General features: G+C 35.1%; 1 protein-coding gene across 27 annotated transcripts in view; it reads left to right on the top strand.

Annotated features, from left to right (window-relative positions):
- usp32 (ubiquitin specific peptidase 32) overlaps positions 1 to 18701 on the top strand; it is a 92104-nt gene that overhangs the window by 70223 nt on the left and 3180 nt on the right. For 18 of the 27 annotated variants that reach the window (XR_015509437.1, XR_015509436.1, XR_015509435.1 and 15 more), the window contains 18 exons: positions 531 to 648; positions 1954 to 2108; positions 2802 to 2883; positions 3026 to 3100; positions 3469 to 3607; positions 4300 to 4405; positions 4490 to 4663; positions 4802 to 4976; positions 5059 to 5210; positions 7796 to 7907; positions 8005 to 8201; positions 8282 to 8466; positions 9542 to 9628; positions 9721 to 9841; positions 10480 to 10671; positions 12028 to 12280; positions 15023 to 15441; positions 15526 to 15618. Coding sequence is in view for 8 of the 27 variants with exons in the window: in XM_087284190.1 (XP_087140316.1) it covers positions 531 to 648; positions 1954 to 2108; positions 2802 to 2883; positions 3026 to 3100; positions 3469 to 3607; positions 4300 to 4405; positions 4490 to 4663; positions 4802 to 4976; positions 5059 to 5210; positions 7796 to 7907; positions 8005 to 8201; positions 8282 to 8466; positions 9542 to 9628; positions 9721 to 9841; positions 10480 to 10671; positions 12028 to 12280; positions 15023 to 15441; positions 15526 to 15618 (2835 nt within the window). In the remaining 19 variants the exon portion in view is untranslated. Of the gene's footprint in view, positions 1 to 530; positions 691 to 1953; positions 2109 to 2801; positions 2884 to 3025; positions 3101 to 3468; positions 3608 to 4299; positions 4406 to 4489; positions 4664 to 4801; positions 4977 to 5058; positions 5211 to 7795; positions 7908 to 8004; positions 8202 to 8281; positions 8467 to 9541; positions 9629 to 9720; positions 9842 to 10479; positions 10672 to 12027; positions 12281 to 15022; positions 15442 to 15525; positions 15619 to 18701 lie in introns of all 27 variants that reach the window. The other 9 variants (XR_015509426.1, XR_015509425.1, XR_015509424.1 and 6 more) reach the window with 1 other exon arrangement.

Here is an 18701-nt window from a genome sequence, read left to right as displayed (position 1 = left end):
AAATCCCATCAATGGCACCAACATGGGCATGTAATTTATGCTTCAGTGAATCTCAGTTCTTTGGCTTTTCCTTTGACGCACAATGTTCTTGATGGCGTGACGCATGGTGTCAAGTGAACGCTGTTGGATATTTCTAAACCTGTTTCCTGAATACAGATTGCGCTTCTGTGCAGGGGTGTTGCTAGACATAAAGCTCAATTGGGTCACAGCTCCCCTCAAAAGAAATAAATAAATAAATTGCATATATATATATATATATATATATATATATATATATATATATATATATATATATTGTTTTTGTTGTTTTATGTGATGTATTTGTTTGCTATATGTAATACAGTCGTAAATAAGAAATGAACATAAAAAGAGCTTTAAAATCTAAAAATGCTGTAGATGTCAATCTGGCCATTTAGCTTTTCATTTTTATTCAGCTAAATAAAGCTAATCAGGTGGCACCCTGTAGTGTTTTAAAAGCATGCATCTCTCTCTCTTGAGCACTTATACTGTCTATTTTACTGTTTCTTCAGGTTATCAAGTCTACAGTCAAGGCACAGCCTGAGCTAGAGCTCTTCCCCCTTTACCTTCTGTTCCTGCGACAGCAACCGGCCACACGGAGCCCTCAGTCCAACATCTGGGTCAATATGGGTATGAGCAGCCTGCGAATGTTCCCTCCGCATATGCCCCGAGGTAACGTAAGCCAGCAGCAAGAGAGAGGCTTCGTCCCCTGCCTCCACCAGCACCCCTAATCTTCTAAATACACCTACCAGAATGACCTGTCCGGATTACTCCTCATCCCAACGCCTTCATCTTCTGAGTTCAGCCTTAGATTTAAAATATATATATATATATATTATATATTTATAGCATACAAATTTTTTAAATGAGATTTTACAGCAAAATGAGCATTTACTTAACCTCAACAACCTTTACGAAATTCTGCTTTTCTGATGAACACAAAGGAAGATGTTTTAAGAAGGATGAAAACTTGTAGTCATTGACATTCATAGTAGGAAAAAGAAAAACTGCTGAAGTCCACATTAAAATATTCGATAAAATACCATATTTTGTGTTCAACAGAAAAAAGAAACTCAAACTGTTTTAGAGAAATTGGAGGCAGAGCTCAATGACAGGTTTTTTACAGTTTTGGGTAAACTATCCCTTTGTGACCGAAATATGAAAAAATGTACATTAAATGTTGTGAGAGGACAACACTGACCTATTACTAGCCTTATTTTTTGAGTCCTAAAAATTAGTTGATGGTAATCTACAGTAATTTAAGGTCTTGTTCGGCACAGTGAGACTAGAAATATTGTATATCTCTCAGTCATGGCTGTGAGGCTCAGAAGACTGTTTGATGCGGGTAAAGATGGAAGTTCTCTGGCTGATTTCCTGTAATCGTTTGCTTTGCAATCATATCAATCTTTTTTTTTTTTTGTCTCAAATAATCATGTCTCTTATGAAATCAGTAAGTGCTACACAAATCTTTAAATGTATTTTCTTTTTGGACTAATTAAAAACATTTTGCTTGATTTTTATTTACATTACCCAGACTAATGAATTGATGAATGTTCCCTATGAAAATGACCTTTGCCCTTTCTTGCTGCTACCTTACAACTAATCCTCAGTCTGTCGATCAGGTATTGGGATGTGTGTGTGTGTGTGTGTGTGTGCGTGTGTACATATTGATCTGTTTTCTGCTTGTCACTGGTTGATTTAATAGTGTGCATATAATGATTTATATATGGACTGGATCTTCACAGTCTTGTTTTAAAAACTGCTTGACTACTTTAGGTAAAATAAATCTTTTTACATGGTTTAAAAAAGTTTGTTTTTAAATATATAATAACAAAGCAAGGTGTAAATGCTTTAAGGGGTATATTTGAATTTTGTAAACGTTTTATTGCATGTCACAAAGAGAATGCTGATGACTGCTCTTCTTTCCGAACACAGGTAATGTTCCTTCTCCCAACGCCCCGCTCAAGCGAGTGCTGGCATACACAGGCTGTTTCAGCAGAATGTGCACCATTAAAGACATTCACGAGTACCTGTCCCAGAGGTTACGCATCAAAGAAGAGGACATGCGCCTCTGGCTTTACAACAGCGAGGTGGGGACCTCTTTAAGAGATACTGGATTAAAGAATATCAAGAGCCATTCAAATGCAAATATGTCCTCATTATAAAGACGCCAGTGTTACAGCAGTGATCTTTGAGGAAATACTTCAAAATGAAACCTACTTTCTGGATCATCCATTTTTGTGGCCAATATGATTTATCTGTTTTTATTGATTTATTTATTTATTTATTTACATCACAGCCAACATGAACAATCTTTTGTCAATGATGGCTGGCATTCGGAGGGTAGCATTTTAATTCTAGAGATCATTTGATTGGACAAAAATCTGTGTAGTGCAAGAAGACTCATTAATATTTGAGCATTTTGCATATATGGTATTATTCAACAGTTTGAAGTTGGAATATTTTTGTTGCATTGCCTTATGCCAAGTTTTTTAATCTATATGACTATAAAAAGCAATCATATCTAAAACATTTTGATCTTTTATGGCATACAAAGCTGATTTGTTGGCAGTGATTACTTTAAAAATGTTTTCAACAATATAAAATACCTTGTCACTTTTAATTCATAAATAATGATATACTGTAGGTACAAATAGTTTTTGTAGATGGATACAACTAAAACCATAGGCCACAATATTTGTCTTTTAATTAAAGTGTTAATAATGTAAAGTGGGTTCATTTATATTGTGCGCTAATCTTGTTTTAAATTGTCTTCATATCAGAATTACCTCACTCTCCTGGACGATGAAGATCACACTTTAGAAAGCTTGAAAATTCCAGATGAACAGCACTTAGTCATTGAGGGTATGTCTGTGACATTTATCTGTCTTAATTAAAGTCTTATCTCTTTACACATGCGCTGAGCATTGTGGATTAAATTGCACAGCATGCACCATTTTACTGATGGACAAGGAAGAATTCATCAAATATCTTTCCCTTTCTCTAGTTCGAAACAAAGATATGAGCTGGCCAGAGGAAATGTCTTTCATTGCAAACAGCAGCAAAATCGACAGACACAAAGGTAAAAGGGCTCAGAAGTGTTGAAAAAAAATCTATGCAAATTGGAAGGTGGCCAAGCCGTCTATAAATGTCAGAATATTTACCCGAGTTTGACCTTGCCTAGATGGCGCTATATTACAATTCTTTGTATTAAAGCGCATCAAGTAGATTATTAACACAGGAACAAAAGCAGCAAGAGTCCAAGAAGCAATTACATAACAAAGCCATTTAAAAGTCATATCAAGACGGATATCAGCTCTGACATTTTAGAGCTCAAAATGTTGCCAGAAAGCTTTCTGAAATACTGAGTTATTGAAATTCATGGAGATGGTACTTAGGTGGTAGTGCCTGTGAAGTCATGACTTTTATTTTACCCCATTTCTCTTGCAGTTCCTACTGAGAAAGGTGCCACAGGTTTGAGTAATCTGGGCAACACGTGCTTCATGAACTCCAGTATTCAGTGTGTAAGCAATACCAAGCCCCTCACTGAGTACTTCATCTCAGGGCGACACCTTTATGAGCTTAATAGGTAAGGAAACACAACCAATGTTCTTTTTAAACTCAAACATTTAGAGCAATGGTCTCAAACTCAATTCCTGAAGGGCCGCAGCTCTGCATAGTTTAACTCCAACCACCTCCAACTCACACTAGCTTAATAGTCTATAGTAGTCTTGAATTATGATTATTTAAATCAGTTGTGTTTGATTACAGTTAGAGCAAAACTGTGCAGAGCTGTGGCCCTCCAGGAATCTAGTTTGAGGCCTATGATTCACAGCAAAAAAGTTTCCCATACATATTTCACTTTTGTTTCAAATTGGTTAAACCCCAACTAATCTCACTCGAGACCAGAGCTTCAGTCTCACTCTTTTATTGGCCAAAGACTTCCTAAAGGCTAAAGCAGCCAGTGAGTAGAAATCCTGTATGATTTATTCAATCAGATGATCACCTCGAAACTCCCAAAGTGTTTTTAAATTTGTGTCATGTGCATCAGACATTCAGCCAGCAATGTATGGGTGTAACAATGAGGGCTGAGATTAAACCATGACCAACATTACAGTTCTTGGTTAAAAAGTTACCTCCGTTCATGAGGTACTTTATGCAGATTCACTTGTAAGATATCGTTTAAATTTGCGCAGATTTAGGAAAGTGAATTAGGCAACCTTTTCGGAGTAGCAGTCATCTGTTATACCCTTTGACCAATGATCTTTCTTACCCTGACAGAACTAATCCAATAGGAATGCGTGGTCACATGGCCAAATGCTATGGTGATTTGGTACAGGAACTATGGAGCGGCACTCAAAAGAATGTTGCGCCTTTGAAACTTAGGGTGGGTTGTTAATGTCTTAGTAATCATAAGAACCAAACCAAAGTTTGTCACTTTGTAAATCATTTTGTTAAATCTTTTTTGTAGTGGACGATAGCAAAGTACGCGCCAAGATTCAATGGCTTCCAGCAGCAAGACTCCCAGGAGCTTTTGGCCTTCCTGTTGGATGGGCTTCATGAAGACTTGAATCGTGTGCATGAGAAGCCGTATGTGGAGCTCAAGGACAGTGATGGACGGCCGGACCATGAGGTTGCTACAGAGGTCAGTTTCAAACTTTTGTTTTTCAGCCCATGCCAGGCTCAACATATTATCTAAGCACTTCTAAATGGGCACACTGATGATACGCTAATGAAAAATCAGCATCTTTACAACCTGAAGACATCTGCCTCTTCTTTTCAGGCCTGGGAAAACCATTTGCGGAGAAATCGCTCTATCGTGGTGGACCTCTTCCATGGGCAGCTCAGATCCCAGGTGAAGTGCAAGACCTGTGGCCACATAAGCGCACGCTTCGACCCCTTTAACTTCCTATCGCTGCCTCTGCCAATGGACAGCTCCATGCACTTAGAAATCACAGGTGAAGCCAAGCAGAGGGAAAACACTTTAAAACACATCAGCAGATATCAGAGTCTTACCTAAAAGCTTTTCTTGGTTTGCAGTCATCAAACTTGACGGCTCCACTCCAGTGCGATACGGGCTCCGTCTCAACATGGATGAGAAGTACATGGGGCTAAAAAAACAGCTGAGCGAGCTCTGTAGCCTGAAACCTGAGCAGATCCTACTGGCCGAAGTTCACACGTCCAACATCAAGGTCAGTTCAACTCACCACAACAGACAATAGCTGCATTTGCGAAGAAACCTATTGGGATTCACTGTATCGAAAAACCTAAACAGATAAATAATTAAATAATTGCCTATGACATTAAACAAACAGCAATCTTACAAATCTACTGCACCATTAACGTGACTTAAAACAATAAATTCACATGATCTGATCTGCTCATCTAATGTATGAACATCACAATTGAATTGAGCAGATTATAAAAATATATATTATGTTGGTTATGTTGCTTTTTTGACTACATTTGAGTCTCTTTTTTTGTCAATGATATTGCATGTTAATATAGTCACTGTTAGTATCCAATGCGACCGATGTAATTGTGTCTTTGTCTCAGAAAAAAACAGGTTGTCAATGATTTTTTTTTTTGCCAATATTAACAAAAACTTCCTTCTTTCATCTTCGCACAATTGCACGGACTACACCATTTCTCTCACAACCTGATGCGGAGAGGCTAATCCATGGCTATATCACATCACATCTTGATTTTTGTAATTTACTTTTTGGGGGTTTGCCTACAAGTTCTCTTAAAAGATTACAGTATATTCAAAATTCTGCTGCACTGGTTCTGACACACACATCATCCCGCCTCCATATTACTCCTGTACAACAACTACACTGGCTTCCTATTAAGTCACAGATTTTTTTAAGACCTCAATTTTAACCTTCAAAGCAGTGCATGGGCTAGCAACTTGTTACATTTGTGACCTAGTGACTGGTCACTCCTGCCCACAGTCTTCATTCGGCATCAGGACTTACCCTGTATCAGTCACGCTGTAAATTCAAGACCATAGGTGGCAGGGATTTCTCATACAGTGCAGCTAAGTCATAGAATGCACTGCCTATCAGCATTAGGAATGCCTCTTCTCTTGACTGTTTTAAGAAACTTTTTAAGACTCACCTTTTTAGCATTGCTTTTAACTTTTATCATTTTGTTAACCATTTTATTCTATCTAATGTCTGTTTTTATCGTTTTGTTGCACCTTTTTAGTTGTTGTGCTGTTTCTGCTATTGTGAGTATTTTGCCTTGTAGTGCTTTGAGTAAGAAAAGTGCTTTACAAATAAAATAATAATTTTTTTTATTATTGACTAAATGAACACTGCTAAAGTCCTTTTTTACAATGTGAATGAAAGTTAAATCAGATATGACCAATTTTGATTGTTTTGGTTACAAGACATTCTTTTTATATATATATATATACATATATATATATATATATATATATATATATATATATATATTTTTTTTTTTTATTAGTTTTTGAGACATAGAAAAACAAGGAACAGACAAACAAACTCATCATGAAACAATAATCTGCGCAAAATGTCAAATAAAGCATTAAACAAGGGAAGACATACTGTATAAGACATATATGACCTACAAAAAGACACAGCAATGGATGTAAAAACAGAGAAAAAACTTACAAATCTTAATAAATTAAACAACATTATTAGTCTTTATAGTGTTTTAGGGGAAAAAAGACTGGATCCCACATTTTATCAAATTTCGCAGAGTTCCCAGAAGTGCTATATCTAATTCTTTCCAAATGTAAAGTGGAGGTGAGTCCAAGATGCTAGCAAGAAAAAAAGAGGCCTAACATTTTTTTTTTTCAAGAAACAAAGGATAGCTTTTTTAGCCATGATGAAAATACTGTACAACTGTACTGGACAGGTTACCATACATTTCGGTTGATGTAATTCTTTTATTGCCACCAATGTTTCCTCTAGTATTTATTCCAGCTGTGGCAGCAGACTCTGTTGGGCCTTTTACACAGATCTACCAACTACTCAAGATGGCATTCATGCAATACGAGTATGCAAATCTCTTTGCTTGTGCGCCGATTTTCTCTGTTCGTGCACATAACTTTTTGCACTTCCTCAAATATATGCTGCTCAAGTGCAGACTTTCTTGTGCGCTCTTAAATAAACACTGCTGAAGTGCGATTTAGTTCGTTTATGTAACAAGTATGTCGCCAACATTTATTAGATTTGCGGCATTAATGCGTCCTAAAGTAAAGTGAAATGGCTATAAACTCCAGCAAGATAAAGTCATTTTGTGCAGAACCATGGACCTTTATCTTTAAAATAGAATTATGGAAACTGTGTTTATCTTAACTGAAAGCTACGACGTGTTTGCTGGCCTACACATTGCGCAGCCCTGTCAGTCAATCAGTCAGCATGTCACCTTAAAGGGTAAACAAATAACGAACAGCACTACTAAGATTACAGAAACGTTCAAGCTGTTATAATTTGCTTACCTTTTAATACGTTATGGTGCAATTATAACCTGCTAATAAATGAAAAAAAATGACTGAAGGTTTTGAAGGAGAAGCTGTAATGTAGCCGTGGTGGGATGAATTTTGGGTGTGGTGCCCCGCCATGGAAGAATGAATGTAGCAGAAACCATGGCCACTGTTTTTTCAATTCAATTAAAAACTGATTATTAGTTATTACACAGTTTATGTAATGATTGTGTTAAGTACATTGTTTGTACATGCAAAACATAACTGTAAAATTCAGTAATCCTGGTTTTTAAATAAGTTGTTTTTTTACTCTAGAACTTTCCTCTGGATAACCAGAAGGTGCGACACTCTGTCAACGGCTTCCTCTGTGCGTTTGAGATCCCTGTGCCTGGTTCACCCACTTCAGTCACTTCTCCTGTTCAAACAGGTAACAAGGATTGAATTCTGAATTCTCTCATTAAAAGCGTAATTTTGCTTTATTTTGAACACTCTTTTTGTTGTTGACCCATCCATGTTGTCATTAGAAAAACCACCTATTGCCAATGGGACAGCAGGAAACAATCATATTGGAAAGTCTGGCCTGATTCCTAATGGTATGCCCAGTACAGTGGTCCCCTGCACCCTTGAGAAACCCCTCGCCAATGGTATCCCCAATGGCCATGCTGTGCCAGTGCAGGACAGCCCATTCATTGGCTACATTATTGCCATGCACAGAAAGATGGTGAGCATTCACTGATATATTCACTGTTGGACTTCACAAGATGGTCGTAAGCATCCTAAATGTGAGGTCTGTCCCTGCAGATGCGGACGGAACTGTACTTCCTGTCCTCTCAGAAGAACAGGCCCAGTCTGTTTGGTATGCCTCTGATTGTGCCATGCACAGTGCACACGAGTAAGAAGGACCTGTATGATGCTGTGTGGATTCAAGTGTCCCGACTTGCAAGTCCACTGCCGCCGCAGGAAGCCAGCAACCATGCTCAAGACTGGTCAGTGGCATCATGTTTGTTTGTTTGTTTGTTTTTTATTTTGTTGTTTATGTTTTTTTTATTTAAATAGATAGTATCAACTTAAGTGCATAAAAAAAAAAAAGATAACAAAAACAAAAAAGGTAAATACAATACACACAATACACTTTACTTTGAACTTGCGAAAGAAAATGTTTCAATTTTGTTGTGGAGCAAGGACTTGGTCTATATTTGACAATAAAACATGTTCTTGGATATATTTCTCAGTGGCATCATGTTGAGGATTGGTTTGGAATGTTTGGTTTTTGTCAGAATATGTTTGACTTGCACCCAAAGATGTATTTATAAAAATATATACATGTGAAGTGTTATTGATGTTTAAAATTAATATTTAAGGTTTTTAAATAGTTATGAGTAAGTCATTTATTTCATTTTTTAATTATTTATTTATTTATTTATTTAAGGATGAGCTCTGAATATTAATCTGGAGATCATAATTTTAGTTTTCTTTAAATAGACAGTTCCTGAAAAGAACATTAAAAAATATATCTTTTAAAATCATAAATGTCTGCGATTTTTTTTTTATTTAATTTTTTATTTTTTTTATTTATTTTTATTTTTTTATAAACAATATGAATCTTCACAAATCAGTGTATTAATTCATTTAAAATGAGCAAAATGTGAACTTTAGTAAACGTTATGATGAAAAAGATGTAATGAAAGTTGTGGTTTGAGTGGTAGGCCTTTTTAATGGAGTCATTTCCAGATCCCATTTCCCCTCACAATTAGTTCCCCTCCTTTCTCTATTGCCTGTGTTAATAAACATTGTAAAAAAAAATTGTTAAACACCAGGAAACATATGTTAGAGCCTTTATTAAAAAGTTTGTGCCTATTGAAACTGCAGCTATTTTGTTTTAAATTTTAACTAATCATTACAACTTATAATATCATCATGATATGATTACATTTCATAGTCCCTTAGTTTTCCTTAGTTTGGTTCACGTGGACAAATCTATTGCAGGATATAAATTTTACATCATAGCTTGTCTGTTTTTGTCTATTCTCTTCTGTTTTGACATGTTGTGCTCTTTTCCAGTGATGACAGTTTGGGCTATCAGTACCCCTTTACGCTGCGGGTGGTGCAGAAAGATGGTAACTCCTGTGCCTGGTGTCCCTGGTACAGGTTAGGCATTTAGTTTCAGCAGTTGTGTATTCACATATTTCACCGCAGTGTAGGCTGTCATGACTGACAAGGGTTGTCGGTGACTTTGCCAGGTTCTGCAGAGGCTGCACAGTGGACTGTAATGAAGACAGAGCATCTTTGGGGAATGCCTACATTGCTGTAGACTGGGATCCCACCGCCTTGCACCTTCGTTACCAGACGTCTCAGGAAAGGGTAAGTGTTATGAAGATGTTTAATGATTTTCAGGGTCAAAATCAACCCATTGATTAATACTTAAGTCAGTTCAAGGTCGGTTACTGTGCAAAGTCTTTCTGTACTGGATTCTGTTGCTGCACCGCAGGAATTGATGTGTCCCTTGAACACAATGATTACTCTGCCAGTGCTGTCATTTCCTGTGAAGAGATTAGTTTCCATCTCACATCCCAGCTGGGAAAGCCATTAAAATCATATCATATGATTAATTGTTTTCTGGGTCTGCTGCTTCTGTTTTACCTTGAGCAAGATCTCCTGATAAAGCCGCGAGCTGCTAATTATTATCTGTCGTTACTACTTGGCACTTTCTAAGCTGAAAGAGCTTTTGCAAATGCAAAGCAATTGCAAATTAGCTGTTTACAATTTGGAGATAACAAAATAAAATTTGCACCTTCTTTTATAGTGCATTTCAGACCAGATTTGTCCATTTTACCATCCATCTTACTAGAATGCATATAATGTTTAATTGTACATTAAAAATAAATAGTATTCTTAAAATCTAACCACATTCAGATTTAATTGAATCGTTACATAGTCCACAGCTCTGTTTCTAAGTAATTGTCATTCTGTTAATGTGGGTCCATTCATTGCTAATACAGATAGTTGAAGAGCATCCCAGTGTTGAGCAGAGTCGACGCGCTCAAGCAGAGCCCATCAGTCTGGACAGCTGTCTGAAAGCCTTCACCAGTGAAGAAGAGCTGGGAGAGGACGAGCTCTATTACTGCTCCAAGTGTAAAACACACCGCCTGGCCACTAAGAAGCTGGACCTCTGGAGGCTGCCTCCTGTACTGGTAAGAACAATAAATCCTTTGCAGGAACTGTATTAAAAATCCCACATTTCTCTTAAAAAGCCAACCTCTATTTTTATTAACAGTAGAAAGCTCATGCTGGTTAATTCCCAGAAGTAAACTTGCTATGTGCATTTGTGCATAGATTTGTTTTTCTGACCAAATGCACATTGTATGTGGTGAATCGGGGTGAATGAGCTTTCAGCTACTACGCACCTTACTGCTGGAATCAGCTTTCAGAAATGATCAGATGTGTTCCAACTTTTGGCACATTCAAATCAAGACTGAAAACACATCTGTTTAGCTGTGCCTTTACTGAATGAGCACTGTGCTACATCTGACAGATTGCACTGTTATATTTTTCTCTTCTGTTTCATTATTTTATAACACATTTTATCTGTTTTTATGTTTTTTACTCATTTTTATTATTTGTTTTAATTTTCTTATACTTGCTTCTTTTATTTTTGTTTATGTAAAGCACTTTGAATTGCCATTGTGTATGAAATGTACTATATAAATAAACTTGCCTTGCCTTGCCTGTGCTTGTGTGCATGTATGTGCACTGGAATAGTTTTAGTTTGTCCACAAGGTGGCAAAAACAAATCCGGATGTTGATTCAGTGACTTCAAAAATAACCACTGAACGTGACATATAAACAGCCACCCACGCTGACATGTGCTAGTGTGTTAGGATTAAAAATAACTGAACTTTGTTCTAAGCACACGCGCCTGTGTATAAAAAATGCAGTTAGCAGATGGCATATCTTATGAAAAACTGAATATGTACCATACAAATACACATTTACGGCTATTATGTTATTTAAGATATTGATAAAGAGACTGCTGTTGGCAAGTATAAAGTAAGCCATAATGCAAAAAATATGTGATTCATAAATATCTAAATAACTAGAGTATCATTATAGAATATCATTAAATAACTAGAGTATTAAGTATTTTTATTTGACAAGTCTCATACATCCTGATCCTCAAGCAGTATGAATAAAACTTTCAAAAAACATAAAATAGGTTTTAATAGGAAATAGGAAAATTATCCTGTAAAGTTCTATTCTGTAATGAATTATTTTTATTAAATATATATTTAAGAATATTTGAATACCATAAAGTGTGTATTTAAATTGATCAAATGTATTTAAAAATATATTAAATTATTATTATTAAATAATTATTAAATTATTTTGCTTTAGACAAAATCATTTTTAACTGAAATCTTTTCTCCGTTAATATTTATGATAAGCCAGATATTTGTATTTATCACAAAAAAACTTGAACTGTATGTCGTAGCAAGCTTCTCCTTCGAACATTAAGTGTCAATATCTTTATTTTCTGTGTTTCATTTCAGATTGTTCATTTGAAACGCTTCCAATTTGTAAATGGTCGATGGATCAAGTCTCAGAAGATTGTGAAGTTTCCACGCGAGAGCTTCGACCCCAGTGCGTTCCTTGCCCCACGGGAGGTGTCTCAGAGCCTTGGCAGCCTGCAGAGCCTGCAGAGCGAGTGCCTGGTGGAGGAGCTCCAGAGGCTGGAGAGAGGAGACTCCTCTGTGTCCTCCATCTCCACCACCACCTTGGCCAGTCCTCCCATATCTGGCAGAGGTCTGTCTCACTTCCTTTGCTTCTTGCATGACATTGGGGGAAATTATTCTGTGAAATTTTATTCTGCAATATACAGTTGAAGTCAGAATTATTAGCCCTCCTCTATCTTTGCCTCAATTTCTGTTTAATAAAGAGAAGATATTTTTAAACGCATTTCTAAACATAATAGTTTCAATAACTCATCTCTAATAACGGATTTATTTTATCTCTGCCATGGTGACAGTTCATAATATTTGACTAGATATTTTTCTGGACACACAAGGGTTAATAATTTTCACTTCAGCTGTATAATGTGATATGAATGCAACTTCTCTAGCAGGTTTCTGCGGGGTTTTAAAGTCTTAAAATGTCTTAAATCTCAAAAACAAAATTTTAGGGCTTAAAGTCTTAAATCGACTGGTCTCAATTTTCCTGTTAAAATTTATTTATTTTTCTTATTATTATTGTAGACTGAAGTAATTGCTTTGTTTTGTTCTATTCTTGGTAAGGATTATAGGGTTTATGAATGGAAATGTTTGAAAATAAAAATAAAATATTCAAACAAAATTATTATGATTGTATTATTAAATGTATACATATTTTTGATTAAAGTGAAAATCTTTTCAAAAAAAAAAAAAATCCTTAGTATTTAGCCTTGAATAAGTTTCAAATTTCATTCATAATGTTCTTAAAAATGTCAGAAAAAGTCTTAAATTTAACCAGATAAAACCTGCAGAGTTAATTGAAATGACTCGTTTTTATTTTATTTTTTTTTATTTATTGAGATTATTTTGTAGGGCAGTGCATCAGCATGAAAAAAAAACAAGTTGCAAGCATGGATAAAAAAAAAATAGCAAAGAAATAAATACAATAAATATTGCTTTGTGGGTTTCTGAGAAATCTGATTATTCAGTATAGAAATTAAATAATCAACTCAAGTAACACTGTATAGTATTCATATGTATACATAAATAGTTAAATACAATTAATATTAATAATAAAAATAATTGTGTTTTGTATAGCACTTTCATACTTGAAATGCAATCTAAGTGCTTCACAAGCATAAACTAATTTTAAAAAACAACATCAACAGTGAAATCAAAGCTTTAAATGATTTTAGCGAGTGTATATACAACAACAAGTGACACAAAGCAGCTATGAGCAAATATCAAAAGCAAAATATAACCAAATTCAATTAAAAGAAGTCCTAAAAAATAATAATAAACAATTAATCATTGTTAAAGCAAACTTTATCCTTTCTTGTGTATGAATTCAACTTTACAATGACTCCACAAATTGCATGTTCTCAGCTGTGGTGCCTGGTTAACTAAAATCCTGACATCAAAAATCCTGAGATGTGACCATTGCAGATGTGCACATTAGGATGATTGTGAAGTTCTAATATGAATCAACATTTGACAAGATTTTATTATTATTTTTTTTTATTGTTTATTTGACAAAAAAGTACAATACATTGCAGGTATTAAATGACAAAGGTAGTTTATTTTTTCCTTTTATTTTATTTTTTTAAACCATACACTAATTTAAGACAGAGACAAAAAAAAACATTAGAAAAATTTGTAAGAAAAATAAATACATTAAATAATAACATAAATAAATAAATAAACAAATAAATAAATAAATAAACAAAATAAATTGATTAATTAATTAATTAATTAAAAAAAACCTATGGGGGTTGGAGGAGGGAATGTTGAGGGGATTCATGGTTGGAGGAGTACATTAGTCTCAATATGAATTATTAAAGTGTCCCATGTTTTGAAAAAGTTTTGTTTGATCCTCTGAGAAAATTTTTGTTTTTTTTCTGTTTTCAAAAAAAACTCTTTTCTGTTTTTTGGTATCAGTTTAAAATCTCAAATTCTGAAGACCAAAATCGTCTCAGTTTATCACATGATCAGAACATATGGGTTAGGTCTGCCTTGCATGAGTTGCAACGATCGCATGTTTCATCTATATCGGGGTATATTTTAGCCAGTTTCGTTTTGCTCTAGTGAAAACGGTAAAGAATTTTCATCTGAATTAGATTAAGATGCGCAGATGATAAAGTCTTGTTTATAATTTCAACTGCTTTATCCCAAGTTTCTTCTGAAATATTAATTCCTAGTTCTTTTATTCATTCCATTTTAATCTTCTATAGTGTTATGTTACGAAATGTCATAATTAAGTTGTACATTTTGGAAATGAAACCCCCTGGGGGTGTACAGGGGTCTTTATAATCAAGTTCAGTCCAGATTCAGCAGTCATTTGATGAAATACAGAGCACTGGGTCTGAATAAAGTGACAAACCTGAAGCTATCGAAAAAAAGTCTCATTTTTGAAGATTGCATTTTTTAATCATGTCATTGAAATTGACAAAAATATTATCAATGAAAAAATCTCTACATATAAGTATGCCTAGGCCCTGCCATTAAAAGGAGCATCTAGCTTGGCTGCTGGAAAAAGATGATTATTACATATGGTTTCTAAAAAAAAAAAAAAGTTTGTGTATTAAAATGCTTGTCTAAATCCACTGGACCTGAGGAATATTGTGATGGTAAGAAAGGTGACTTCAATGTAATTAGTGCTGGTAGTGAAGTTGATTTGCAAGACTTAGCCTCTGCTTCACACCATGCCATATGTAGGAACTGTAACCAATAAATGATTTTCTGTATATTTGCTGCCCAATAGTAATTTAACAGATTTGGAAGAGCCAGTTCTCCATCTCCTTTGGGTCTTGACAAAATTTGTCTAAACGTTGTCTTTTAGCCACCCCGTGCTCCATCAGGAGGGTCGGCAGTCCCCTGAGCAGAAACAGCAGTCCCGGCAGCAGCCCCAGAAACACAGGCCGAAAACAGGGCCGCTTGCGTCTTCCCCAGCTGGGCAGCAGACATCGACTCTGCAACAGCAAAGAAAACCTGGAAGCCTGTAGCACCAACAAGGAGAGCGAGAGCGAGGCCGAGCAAAGCGCAGTGACGGACGGGGAGAATCTGACCCCTGATGCCAACACACAAGACACCTGGTCACTAGACGCCTCCAGCAACGACTGCGATGTCATTATGGTGAATGGACTAGGACAGGACAGCAGTCAGAGCAATGGACATTCAGAGGTCAGCGCCGATCTGGACACCCCTCACCAAAGAAATGACATCTGCCTGGAGTCCCTGTATAATTTATATGCAATCTCAGTAAGTGATTCTTGTGTTGCGCGTTTCATTATGGAAGATGTGCCTTGGCAAATTGGTAAACAAGCCTCTCTGTTTTGCTTTCAGTGCCATTCGGGAATAATGGGAGGGGGGCACTATGTGACTTATGCCAAAAACCCCAACGAAAAATGGTACTGTTACAATGACAGCAGCTGCAAGGTGAGATCTCAGCTTCTGTGACACTTTACACGTTTCCATTATTTGAGTCTTTTACTGAGCAGAGGTGGAATCAGTTTCTGCAAATATGGAAAATGCTTAGATGGCAAAGTTTGTCAAAGTATTGAGACTTTGGTTTTGAAGTTGAAGCTAAAATAATTGACAATGCAGCCTTTTTACTTGATCTATTGTAGCAATTAATCTAGTTAATCAACCTGAGCAACCTAATTTGGTACTCACAGTTTGGTTCGGTTATGATTATCATGCTGTCGATTAAGTTTGTAGGGATATTTTACAGTTTAAACCCAAAGAATGAGCAGTCTGTCAGATGATGAAAATAAATAATTTATTTGTGATTATTTTCTCAAGCTTTAACAAAACCTTGATTTGTACAATCAAGGTTGTAATTTCCCCCAACCCCTTGAACCTTTCCGCCAAAATGAATTAGCAAATAATAGAAATTAAAATATAATTACAACAGGAAAAGATAAAAATATAGCAAAATTGAAAATATTAATAATAATAACGATAATAATAATAATAATAATATCAATAATAATAATAATAAATAAATAAAAATAATACAATAAGTTTAAATATATATATATATATATAAAATAAAAAATAAACTTTACAGTATTTTATGTATTTACAATTATACAATATCAAATGTGAAAATAATTTAAAAAAAAGAATTACCTACAGTACATAATAATACAAATTAATAATCCGATACATTTATAGTGGTCTTCTACATAAACATGAAAGAAAACCATATTGGTGATCACAATTAAACCTGTTTGCACAGATTTTTTCATATAAATCAGTTAAAGGAGAGAGTCTTTCTTTTTCAAAATATGTGATCATAGGTTGCCATGTCTCATACATTTTTGGACAGATCCCTTCATTAAATGTTTAATTTTCTCTAATTCCAAATAGAAAATCAGAACACACAAGCTGCTGATTTCCATCAAGTAGTATTCTTCTCCTTGGTAACAAAGTAGCGAAGGCCATACAATTTTTTTTTCCTTGTTTGTCAACGATATTTTGTGTTCTGGTACACCAAAAATAGCTAACTCAATGCCAGGTTTTATTTCTAAATTAAAGGCATAATTTAATGGTATTTAAAAATTTGTGCCCAATAGTCATTCAACATTTGACAAGCCCAGAACATATAGAAAAAGTCTGCCTTGTCACTTTTACATCGATCACACACCTCGTCAGTCATCGTGGTGCACTGATGATGCTTTCCATAAACAATTTGATATTTTACTTAGCAACACAATAATTATTGTATTATAATGTATAAATATAGTTATATTTATATATTAATTGTAATAAAATTTTGTCATTTAATTTATGTATTGTACCTTTAATTTTACCTGCTCAAAGAAAACACTCTTTTTCAATGTATCAAACAAAACTAAGATACATGCACAGAACAGTATGAGCATTTATAGCAAATAGAGAAATAAATATTATCCAGCTTCCTTTTTGAGCGTTGTTCACTCTTAAACACCTATGATTGATCCCACGCTCAACAGCAAAGGCTGCGATTGGCACTGTTCAGCAAACAGTGACACGGACATGGATGATAAATGGATGTGGCGATCAGCTGATCCATTACAGACGTCAATGTGGTGGAGAAAACCCGCTCTGCAGACACGCTTGTGTCTGGATCCACAAGTAACGTTATATTTTTGTGACAGCCGAGACAGGAGATAAAACGTTACCTCACAAGCACACTAGTAGGACAAAGTGGCCACAGAGAGTGAGAGAGAGCTGGGATCCGTTGTAGTTGGCAATATTTTTCATGAATTTACATGTTTTATTTTCAATTTCTAAAGATGTTCTGTGACTAAAATATTTTTTTATAATATTTTTTAATTAATATATCTGTTTAATAAATCTATTATGTTTAAATGCACCGTGGATAAAAATATTCATTTTCAAAATAGAGTATACTTATTTATGCTGAGCACCGTATTTCTACTTTTACTCCACTGTTTTCCTTTAAACTGCAGTCATTATCATTTTTCTTGACTATGGGGATTGGCTGAGTAGAAAAATGACTCCTGTGATTTTTATCCAATTAAATCACAAATAGAAAAATCACAACATACTGAACAACCTCAAAACGTGGGCGGTTTAAAAATGAGCAAACCGTTTGGAAGCATTACAAAAAGTGTCCAAGAAGATGTCCTAAATCTTTACACGCAATGACTGTTTAGACTGCATGTCACTGATGAGAATATGATGGATGTTTGTTACTGAATGATGACTGAAATCGCCAAATTGCCTTAAACAATAGCTAAATGCACTACAGAATGTTACGTTTTTACACAAATAAACACATCAACACATCAACCTTTCACAGCGTAATACTCACTACTCTTGAGTACTTTTAAAAGGGCTACTTTTTACTCATAATTTTGTAATATTTACAACAGATACTTTCACTCCACTTGCAGTACATTTTGGGGCAAGTAATGGTTCTTTTACCATTTGGTACTTTCCACCACTGTCCATTAGTTAATGCTAGTTAATCTATTTACCAACATTAACAAATAATTGGTCACACATTTATTACGGTATTCATTCATCTTTGTTAACGTTAGTTAACATTATTTAGGCTAAATAATATTAGTTCATGTTGACTCTGTATTGACTAATGTTACAGAGCACAACTTTGACTTGGAATAATGAATTAGCTGGGCTCACAAAATCTTGTAGCCTTAAGTCCCAGGGCTATTGTTTTTTCAGTCAGGCTACCAAAAGCTATCTAAACCTTGCCTGGCAGACTATCAAGATAACACACCAGGCACTGTGTCGATAGCTGTTGGTAGCCCAACAAAAAAAAAAAACCAATAGCATCAGGACTTCGGGCTACCAGATTTTGTGAGCCCTGATTATTTAATGTTGAACTGTAATTAATGAATGCTTTGCAAGATTATTCATGCATAGTTAATGCTAGTAAATACATTAACTAATGTACCATTGTTCTAAAGTATTATCATAAAATCTAATAAAACATTCACTATACGTGTTGTGGAACCAAAATTAGAATTTACATATAAGAAAATTGC

This window comes from Danio rerio, chromosome 15 (assembly GCF_052040795.2).
Source record: "Danio rerio strain M-AB ecotype USA chromosome 15, GRCz13ab, whole genome shotgun sequence".
NCBI classification, from domain to species: Eukaryota; Metazoa; Chordata; class Actinopteri; order Cypriniformes; family Danionidae; genus Danio; species Danio rerio.
The sequence above is the reverse complement of the archived record's forward strand: the minus strand, read 5'-3'. Positions and strand labels throughout refer to the sequence as shown.